The sequence below is a fragment of the Microtus ochrogaster genome, unplaced genomic scaffold (genome assembly GCF_000317375.1).
Source record: "Microtus ochrogaster isolate Prairie Vole_2 unplaced genomic scaffold, MicOch1.0 UNK79, whole genome shotgun sequence".
In the NCBI taxonomy this organism is placed as follows: domain Eukaryota; kingdom Metazoa; phylum Chordata; class Mammalia; order Rodentia; family Cricetidae; genus Microtus; species Microtus ochrogaster.
Window position 1 is genome coordinate 1,226,456 of NW_004949177.1, and position 10,921 is coordinate 1,237,376.

Below are 10,921 nucleotides of genomic sequence, written 5' to 3' on the forward strand. Positions count from 1 at the left end.
AAAGAAAAGAAAAGAAAAGAAAAGAAAAGAAAAGGAAGAACAGAGTATCATGCCTGAGAGATTGGTCCAGAATGGTTGAGAATCCCTCCACTTGCATTCTAATGAGGTCTAAACTCATAATTAATCAATTAAAAGATGAATACAAATTGGTCTTTAAAGCCTGTGTAGCTGGAACTTTAAGGAAATAAGCTTCTCTTCCTGTTATAACTCCAACCTGGATTGTAGAGAGATAGCACACAAATTAATACTTCTGTCAAAACTAAAGATGTTGTGTGGCCACCAAAGAGTCTTGAAAGTTTCCATTCGTTACCAAAGTCTAGACCTCTCATATTTTTCAGATGCCTTGCTTTAGGAAAAAACAATTTCTTATACACAACATGAGTTTAAATCTTGTGGATCAAATTTTACAGCAAGAGATGGATCATATATCAAAAGGTTAATGAATAACCATTTCTTGGTCTGTTCTTTTGTTGTCAGTGAACTACCCAGCACACTCAAATTTTCTCATGCAGAGAGCCCCAGAAGTCTAATCCAAGAGCCCCCACAGCATCCTAGCACTGTTATCATGCCTGGCTTCCTGCTTGGAAGAGTCAAGAAAACATCCTATAGAGATGCAATCCCCCATCACCCAATAATGATTGACTAGAACACTTATTATACTTTTAATAGTCAAAGTATATAAACTCCCACCATCTCTGGAGATGATGAAATCATCTACTCCTCCCCTGATTTAAGGTAAGATAGAGAGAAAAGATATGTACACAGTGTATGACATAACTAAAAGAACTCAGATATCCAATTAGCTGAAAGAATCTTGGTTCCCTCTGCACTTTCGACAGAATTGTAGCTGTGAGATTATAGTAACAATAGTTTTATTCTTATTGCAAGATGAATCTGAGAATAATTTAGAGAAGATTTTTTTTGTAACACAAATACCACTCTGATTTCTTCCAGGATGCTGGAGGATGACCTGAAGCTGAGCAGTGACGAAGATGATCTTGAGCCTGTCAAGACCTTGACCACTCAATGCACAGCCAATGAGCTCTATCAGGTAGGAGAAGCTTAGAGCTTTGCATTTGGCCTAAAGTGGGGAACCACAAGGGAATATGTTGGCTTTCATAAACACAACCTCTTTCATTTACAGGAAGAGAAAGAAACAAAGGTGGTCAGTGTTTGGGAACAGGTGAAATCAACTGCCACTTTCATTAAAGTTATACTAAAGTAAATGTGTTCTTCAAAACCAATTTCACTTCCTTCCGTCTCTCTCTCTTTTCTATACACAAATACTGTTTATCAATGAGCAATAGAGAGTATCATCTCTATGTGTTTTGAACTACTTGCTGTATTTGGGTGTCATACCATGTCCATTGGATGACTCCAGTGTGAAGCTTAGCATTTAAAGTCATTAATTTTGGTGTAAATGTGACTGATCCATTTTCTTCTCCAAGATGGGAATGAATGCTGCAGCAAGACGCATTTAGCAAGAGCTTTCAGTTGTCCTTCATTTCTTCTGTTCTATACTACAAGTATTTCCAATACTATCTCCCCAGATAAGAGGACTATAATCTTTTTTGTATGTTATTTCAGGTGAAACTGAATTTTTTGGTTTTAGCAAGTAAAATAACATTGTAAGTCCCAGCAATGGTGTGTAATATAAATGATCCCTGTACAGTTTCTAAAAGGTTAGTTCTTCTGGTTGTTATGCCACCAAATATGGAGTACAGAAGGCAGTTTTAATGATAGAAAATAATGCATAATTGCGAGTTTAGTGGCCTATCAGGAACAAAATGCAAGGAAACTACTACCTGTGGCTCACAAACTGACAGCTGTTTCCAAGGTGCTTGCTGTGCATTTACCAAGTGCAAGCAGTCCTCCTTGTTGAGCTTCATAACAAATGTGAAACACACACTTCATTTCCAATGTCTGTCATTTCTGCTTTCTGCATTTACTATGCCAATAACAAAAGCATCACATTTGTAAACAAATAAAAAACAAAGCAAAAATTCTACATCATTGAGTTTGACAGCTACAACCTTAAATTTTAATGGAAATGTTTAGATGAGAATGTAGCAATAACTGAGAGTAAATTTTGCACATTTATTTCCTCTCTATGTGAATATATAAATACACTCTGCCTTGTAAGTCATAGGATTATTTTTTTGTGTTATTTTAAGAAGTGGCATCAGTCCTATTGATCTGCATCATCTGAGTTTTTGAGCTAACTTTGCTGAAATTATATCAAGTGCTGATACAGAATGATAAGTTGGAAGTACCTAGAACCTGCTGCCCTCTGACCAGACATAGCTAAACTTCTTCCATTCGATAGAGAATCTGTAATGATAGAACTACAATACAGCAAAATAATATAGTTGAGTTCATGAAATAGAAGTATTCACAAGGCTACAGGTATTCACAGATGAGCCACCTTGCAGAGTTTCGAGGACAAGTTAAGAGACTTGGAAGGCTATAGTCATTTAGTAGTAATAATGACATTTGGTGAACTGTGGATTTATAAGGCTTAGCATTCTTTTTCAAGAATATATGATTTAAAACTGTTTTCCTTTTTATTACTAAACATTACACAGCACAAATTATTTATAAACTCACAGTTTAGTGACATTCAGTATATTGACAAACTTGTACATCTATCACCAATCCCAAAATGTTTTCATTATCCCAAATGAAAACTCTATGCCTTTGAAATATGCTCAATTCTCCTTTCTTTTAATCCCTGAGGATACTTCACTAATCTATTTTTTTTGTCCTCATGCATTTGCCTATCCCTATAATGGAATGCTATGGCGTTGGATCTTTTTAATGTCTGAATTCACTTACCATAATGATTTCTTTCTAACTTATTTCAGGTTGTACCATATAGTAACACTTCATTCAGTTATATGGCAAAATAATACTCCATTGTTTGGATGAAGCACATTTTGCTTATATACTTATCTCTTGATGATATTTCAGTCATACCTGCCCTTTGGCTACTGGTTTGTGCTGTTGTGAGTACTTAAGGGAAAATATTTTTATGCACATTTGTATTGACTCCTTTTAACATGGAAAAAGAAACATAATCATTGGGTGATGGAGAACCTTGTTAGCCAATTATTTTTTTTTGTTTTTTTTAGCCAATTATTTTTGAGAGGTGGGTTTTAGTTAAGGCTTCCTGAGACAGAGAGAAAAACGTGTGTGGCCAGGTGCTCTCTCTCTGCACCATTTCCCCTAGGACACTGCTCTGCTTGGACTTCTCGTTTCCTGTCTTTTGATTTTTCCCTTTATAATAAATAAAAATATAATTGTTTTATCTTTAGCTAGACTGGTTATTTTAACAACTGAGTCTTCTTTATGTTTGTCTTATTAAGGAACCACAGACATTGTTTTCATCTGACTAATACAGGGTCATGTAAATGATATGGCATTATTAATTTGTCTCATTATTGGCACCATTCTATCTCCAGCAACATAAAGAAAATACACAATACATACACAGAAAGAAAATGAAAATACAAGTGTTTTTTCATATTCCTATTGCAGTTCACTCCTTAATAAGGACTTTGAGAGATGACATGAATTTGTCACGCTAAGACACCATTGATGAATAAGTATGGAGATAGTGTTATATTCAAACAGATATGTGGTGTTACCACTTTCAAACTGAATGAGTTTCAGCAAAATATATAGTTTCTATAAAGTAACAATAACAGTAGCATCTACTCATTCATTCAATGAAGAAGTGGACCAATAAATATCAAAGGACTTGACACACTAAAGCTTTAGGGCATAGCAGCTGCTCATCACTTTATAATAATATTCATCGTTGTTATGGCTATGTCTGAGGATATAAAAAGTCTAGTATTTTTTATATACTAGGTCTATCTACTTTCCTTTTTACTGTGAATAATGGAAAGCTAAGGAGAACTACTGAATTAGGTCCATAAGAATAGTCAGCATGTGGCAAACTTGAATGAGAAGAATCTGTCTTTTCTTCATATTTATTAGCTGTGTGAAATTAAAAGTATAATCATTAAGTCTGTAGTTTCTGGACTGGATAAGCCTGGTAATAAGACCTACTTCATACATACTAATTATATCACATTTGGGGAAATTGCCAAACACCCTTAAGTCTCAGATTTCTCATTAGTAAATTAGAATTAAACAATCTTGTCTAATTCATTGGAGTGTTGTGAGGGGAAATTAGCTATGAGAAAGTATGTGGAAAACTCTAAGTATGACAAATATGTGGTCATTCTTCCTCGTAGCATGTTGGCTACAGTTCCTTCTTAGATATACAAAAGAATAGACATTACTCTTCATTTTGGCTTAGGTGTTCATAGGATTTGCTAAGAACTAGACTGAATGTTCTACGTAGCATTTAAAGATACCTGTCAGGTATGGATGACCTTAACTACCCTAGGCTCTGACAACTGTTAAGCCAGCATCTCCAGGAATAAAGGCTAGGTCATCAATGGCACTGAATCAAGTCCTCCAGAAAATTATATGTCTTTGGAAGCTTTGCTTTAAAGGACTGATATAGATGGACAGTTGAACCATATACTTCGAATTCAGTTTGTCTCTTCATTTTTCTGAGATTGCTTCTGCTCTGCCCCAGGGAAAACAAAAAGGATTAAAGCCTCTCCTGGAATGCTTTATTCCCATTGCTTCCTTTGTGGAAACTAACCCCAAATAAGACAGAAATACCATTCTAAGTCTATATTAGACATTACAAAGTTCCAGAAGAGTCTTGTTTTAAGAAACAATGCTTTGTATTTAGTTTTTGTGTGAACATTTCTGTTGCAATACAGTGTTTAAAAGAAAGAAAATAACCAGGTGGCTATCAATGGAAGGTTTTTGATTGGGGGAGTAACATGATGTCCATCACCAGCTGACGGAATTTTTACTTGTCATCTGGGATTTTTCACATTTCAGATATATTTCCATCTCTGGCCTTCCCCTTACAAAACTTATTGAATTACCATTTTCAAGTCAGTCATTCAGGGCAAGCAGTAGTGCTATGATCAGTTCACTGGGGTTCAGTCAAGGAGTAGCTGGATTCAAAGGATGGACTCCTTAGGAATAGGGTATATCATTTTCTCTGCATAATCCTGCCTCATGTGATTGAATCTACTTCTTCCAATTTTTTTTTGTCAAATTTTTTCTTCTCATGATTCTTGGGATTAAAGGAACACCTGAAAATGAGGAGTTAAACCTGGAATCAATTGTCATTTACAGCTGAGAAGCAGTTATTGATGCTGTGCTTGCAGTTCAATAAAAGATCTAAAGATATAGACCTTGTGCTTCTCTTTCAATAGAAGTAGGCTAACCAGTCTCAACTGTTTTTTTAACAACAGAATTATGTTGACAGGATTATTAAAATTGCTGTCTTTAAAATTTTAAGCACTCTAGAATTTGTTCAGTCCCAAAGATTTCAAATGTATAGTGACCAGCCTCTAAAAGTTATTCAGTACATGTAAACACCTGCTTATTATTTCACCAAATGATAGCAGAGTATTTGACTGACATAACTCCAAGCTTGTAGTCTGCTATCTTCTGGAGACAGAATGTTTTGTGATGCTCAGTATAGATGTCAGATAAAGACATCTATATCTTAAAAAATGTTTATATTAATGAGTTTAAATTTCCAAAAAAAAAAGTCAATCTAAAATTTCTTTTAAAGCGACAAACTCTAATGTCTTGTTTCTGGATATATTATCTAAGTAGTTCAAATGTAACCAAATTTGTTTTGCCACATAAAGATTAGTCTGACACCCTCTGAAACATGCACCTAATTCAAAGCATGTTGGTGGAGACTGTGAATAGTTTTCAAATAGAAGCTGATGCCAAAGCTGTATCTCAAACATATTACTTATAGAAAAAATATTTTCTTAGCTCTTGCCCTCCAATTCATTATTTTAATTCATGTTTTCTCTGTAGATTTAGAACAACCTCATTCTGAAAGTTTGTTCTAAGAAAACCTTTTTGTTTTAAATAAAACGAAAACCTTTTTTTTTTTGGTTTAAACCTTTTTGTTGTTCTAAAATAGTTTGTTGCCAATCCTGAGTCTTAATTTTGGATTTCTATCTGAACCATTTGTTTTTTGTTGGTGGGCTACCTTCTGGCTAAGTTGCTATTTAATAATTTCAGATGACACAAAATTCCTATCAGTGAAAATTCTGGGCATTCTGACAGATTTTGGATTAGCTGCTTATACCTATACTGAACTTCCCAAATACATTAGCCAACTTAAACTGAAAACCTGTTTTTATGAAGAAAAATTGCTAGTGGAAACAATGCAATGAATTTTCCTCATGCTATCTGCTGCTTCTTTTAGAGTTGCTTTGCTGTTGTGAGTACATTAGTTGTGACGACAGATACTCTTCCCTGCTGTATTCATTCCTGTTTTGTGGTCACAGTTCTCCCTCATCATGCTGAACAAGTTGTTGCCTCCCTAAGGTTTCAGCACATTTCCATTTACTTTGTTATCAGCAGAAAGGCTAGGGAAGGCCTCTTTGGTAATGACATCAAAACGGCACCCACAGCAAGAGAGGTCAGCCTGTCAGAACTAGAGAAGCAGCAGATGGATTAGGTTGAAACTGGCTTCAAAATAACTTTAATAGAGTCTTTTAATGTAAACAGTTTATCTGTCATTGTCTTTCATTGAAATCCCCCACAAAATGATTGAGTTGGGGCTGTTGAGGTTACAGAAGATAACTGAATAAAATCCATACATTGTCATACTCAGACCACCCAGCAATTAGAAAAAGAGAGGGCATTTTAATTTATTCATTAAAGACAAGAGAGTAAATAGGATAACATACAAGGTTAATAGAATAACATTGGCCTTCATATTCCCAAGACTGTATTTTCCATTTGGCTGTATTAGCACAGACTAGATTAATAAAAAACTGCTTAAGGCTTGTATGATATGATCTTTAATATGCTTCTGGCAAGTCTGTGACTATTCAGAAGCACATGTGCTGAAATTTTTATTGTAATTATGTTTTTTTCCACTTTTAGTACCAAATATTTTGGTTTGCAATCTCTCTATAATGGAATGCCTTGAGCATGCAAAGATGTACAAAAGCACAATGATTTTGCATGGCCTGTTTGTCACATGGTCAGTAGTGACCACGTACTAGTTAATGTTCGTGATACTTCATAAATTATCCATTTGTGGACTTTCTAATTGCGAATCAAATGTCTCTTTTTCTAAGCTTGATACTTTTTTTCTTAGTGAAGTCAAATCAGACACTTGTAATGATAAACTGCTTGCCTTAGCTCCAAACAGAAAAAGTAAGCATTTTTAAATGTTTGAATAGATAACATTCATGTATGATAAGATGATCATAGACTTTCCATCCACAAAGAGCAAACAGAACATATTTGCCAGTGTAAAGATTGTGGTAGTAGAAGCAGCAGCCATGTCTGAGAAGCTATAGATCATTATATACACATCTAAATTGAAGTGTCAGCAGAAAGGGGAATGACCATATTGCTCTTGTCATTGACCCTGAGAAGAAGTGACCAAAGAGCAATGTCCCTGTCTCTGCTTTTACCATACTCCCTGTTTTATTCAATTGTGTTACTTTTCTTTTTTTTTTTTTTTTTGTTTTTTTCGAGACAGGGTTTCTCTGTGGCTTTGGAGCCTGTCCTGTTACTTTTCTTAAATCCATTTATCTCCCCAATTTCTGCCTTAATGGATGGGTGAAGCCTGGAGGTTCTGTCTTGCAGTCATTAGTAAGCAAACTCTGGAAAATGTAGCATGTGTGCCTGAGTTTATGAGAAGTTTCCAAGCTTTGATTTTAATCAGAATTCTAGGCTATAATAAGAAATATGAATATCTCTCATAAATGCTGGTAAAAAATATTTCCAAATTAAAAGTATAAAATGTTTACATTGATATGCTGGCTTTGATACAAAGTAATTGAGGCTTTGGTCTAGGTTTCAAACATACTTTTACCCTATACCCTCACCAAGTATTGACTATGTGCTAGAAAAGCCACTAGGCAAGCTTTAAGCACCATGGATCAGGTTCTGAAGGAAACGAAGAGTTTATCTCATTCCTGGGCTTCCATGTTTACTTTTCCTTATATAGCAATGAATAATGAGCATAAAGCATAAGGACTGTAAGTATAAAAAAAGAGTTGTACAAGTTCCAGATAGCTACAAATCTTACATTATTCATTCAGAATACTTGCCAAATGTATACAGCCATACTATCTATATCTCAAAAAATATATTTAAAATGAGTTTTTAGACTGTTTTACTAAAAATGTATAAATATGCTCAAGATAATTATTTTGATAATGGAGGTAGACAAGTCTCATATTTAGTCTTGAGTCATGCATATGTATATTAAAATATAGGATGTTGGAGCTGAAAATGACAAAAAATATATTTCACTGCAGTTGCCGCATTTTGCCACTATGGAAACTGAGTATAATTCCCTCAGTATTCACCATCTGGATTAAAAATTGATGTGCCCTCTTTATCCTGAGCATAATATGCTGGGAAGGGACAGAAAAACTGATAACATTAGTGTGCTAATTATAAAGTTACTTGATCAACAGCAAGTGCACTGATACATGCTTTGGAAAATAAGAAACACTAAGTATCTGCTGACTATGAAAAGTATAATGCCCATTTTTTTCTTCTTACATGTGCTAGGATGAGAGTTTCTGTGATTGTATTGACTGTCTTCTATGAAAAGACCACATGCCATTGTTTGAGTATTTTTAGTATGAGACTAAGAATGCTCAAATTGATTGGGAGAAAGAAAACCATAGTTTTTAAATCCACAAACAGCAGGAAAATAGTGACCAAGAACCACTTTCATTGGACCTTCTAATAGGAAAATGAACATGTCTAGCTCGTACTGAGATGTTCTTTCCTAGTGAATCCGTACTTTCATAAAGGAAAATTACTATCAAAAGGTGCTTTTATGGGTGAGATATGCTTCTTCACCAATAACTGTATATATTCCACTTAGTTAAAATAAGCTAAAACTTAAGCTCTAGAAGAAATCACCAGCTGACAAATGGCCCTAAGAAAGGACTGTGTATCCTTCACAAGAAATGGTATAAGGGAGAAACCTTTAAGAAAGCATATACTTCAGAATCCTATTTTCATCTTTGGACAGGCACTAGAAAAACTGGCTGTCACATTAATAAACGTATACATAAAAATCACTGGAAACTGCCACATGGCAGCTGTTCAGTCAGAGTCTTAGTAAGCATCAGGGTAGAGGAGGTTGATATGTGATTTTCTGAGAAATGCGTTTCTAGAATCATGATATTTTTGTTTTTTAGTAGCTTGCCTCTTCAGCTTTAATTAGAACTCATAGATTTGCTTATATTTAGTACTAAGCTATATCCCATCCCAGATTTTGAAAATGGGAATAATGTGATCAAATTGGAATCTCAAAGGATTTCTCTAGCAAAGGGAATAAAGCAGGGTAAGAATAAAGAAACATGGAAGAGTGAAAAGGCAGGACCCACAGGCTAATAAGAGGTAATAAGCATCAAGCTTGGAAGTAATGCCAGAAGAGGAAGGAAAATAATTCTGACACCAAGTAAAATGGAAGTACAAGTGAGAGCCCCTCCTATTTGCAATGTTAGTAAATGTCATCTTCTTAACAGAAGGAAGGACCCACATATACATGTGCCTAGAACTAATCTCTCCTACCAGAATCTTCCATTTCTACCTGTATGGAGCCTGTATTCCTTCAGGACACTCTGTCATGCTCAGATTTAATAGCCATGCCTCTAAAATTGCCAAGGTCCTTGATTCATTTCTGTGGTAAATGTTTATTGACTATTGGATACAAGTCATGATTCTTTAAACCAAAAACAAATTTACCCTAATCTCTCCTGTCAAAATTCTCTTCCTGCCTCCTATATGTATAGTATAACTTCTGTGTACTCTTCTGGGTATCACTAAAATAAAATGATAAGTGGCATCTTCTTAGTCCTTGGAAGTAAAATCAGAAATATAGCTGTTGACCGAGGTTTCTATCCCACCAGTTCCCTCAGTCGTTCAGTTCCAAAGATATTCACAGAGGTCTACATTAATTATAAACTGGTAGGTCTATTAGTTCAGGCTTCTTATTATTTCTTACAGCTTAAATAAGCCATAATTCTTGTCTGTGTTAGCTACATAGCTTGATAACTTTATCAGCAAGGCATTTTGATCTTGCATCTTCTGCATCTGGGTAATAACTGCAAACTGCATCTTTCCTCTTCCCGGAACTGTCCTGTTCTTATCTCCCTGCCTCTACTTCCTGCCTGGATACTGACCAATCAGAATCTTATTAAAATACAAGTGACAAATCTTAACAAAGTACAAAATCATTGTCCCACAGCAAAGAACTAGGAATTTAGGGTCTATACAACTTGAGTGACATTTTTAATCTTAATCTTTCCTCTTGGTTGAATATACTTTATGTTAGCTGAAACCTCAGTCTCCATGATGCCGTCTTTTCTCATTTTACTCATCCAAGTGAAATGTGTATAAATACTGTAATTAAGAAATTTATTCTTATGTCACACATTGGTAACAAAAGCCTTTAATCTCAGCACTTGGAAGGAAGAGGAAGGTGGATCTCTATGAGGTCAAGGCCAACCTTGCCTACAAAGTGAATTCCAGGACAGTCAAGGCAACACAGAGAAACCCTGTGAAGGCATAAGTCACTAACAATGCCACACCAGTTTGGAATTATGATTAATAGGGTAATATTTATTTAAAGGGGAAAAAACTTACAGATCTCCGTCCCAGACAACAGCCCTCTGCCCAACCAGGAAGGGAGTCTAGTCGCCGGCGGAGCAGGAAGTGAAGAGAGAGGAGAGGGAAGTGGCCGCTTTCTTAAAGGGAGAGAGACCATGCCCCAATGGGCTGGTATCTCAGCGGCTATAAACTGAAGGAG

General features: G+C 35.4%; 1 protein-coding gene across 1 annotated transcript in view; it reads left to right on the plus strand.

Annotated features, from left to right (window-relative positions):
• Positions 1-10,921, plus strand: part of Aff2 (AF4/FMR2 family member 2) — a 563,314-nt gene that overhangs the window by 446,624 nt on the left and 105,769 nt on the right. Inside the window, exon 7 of the mRNA XM_026777641.1 lies at positions 955-1,051. Coding sequence (XP_026633442.1) covers positions 955-1,051 — 97 coding nt within the window. The remainder of the gene's footprint in view (positions 1-954; positions 1,052-10,921) is intronic.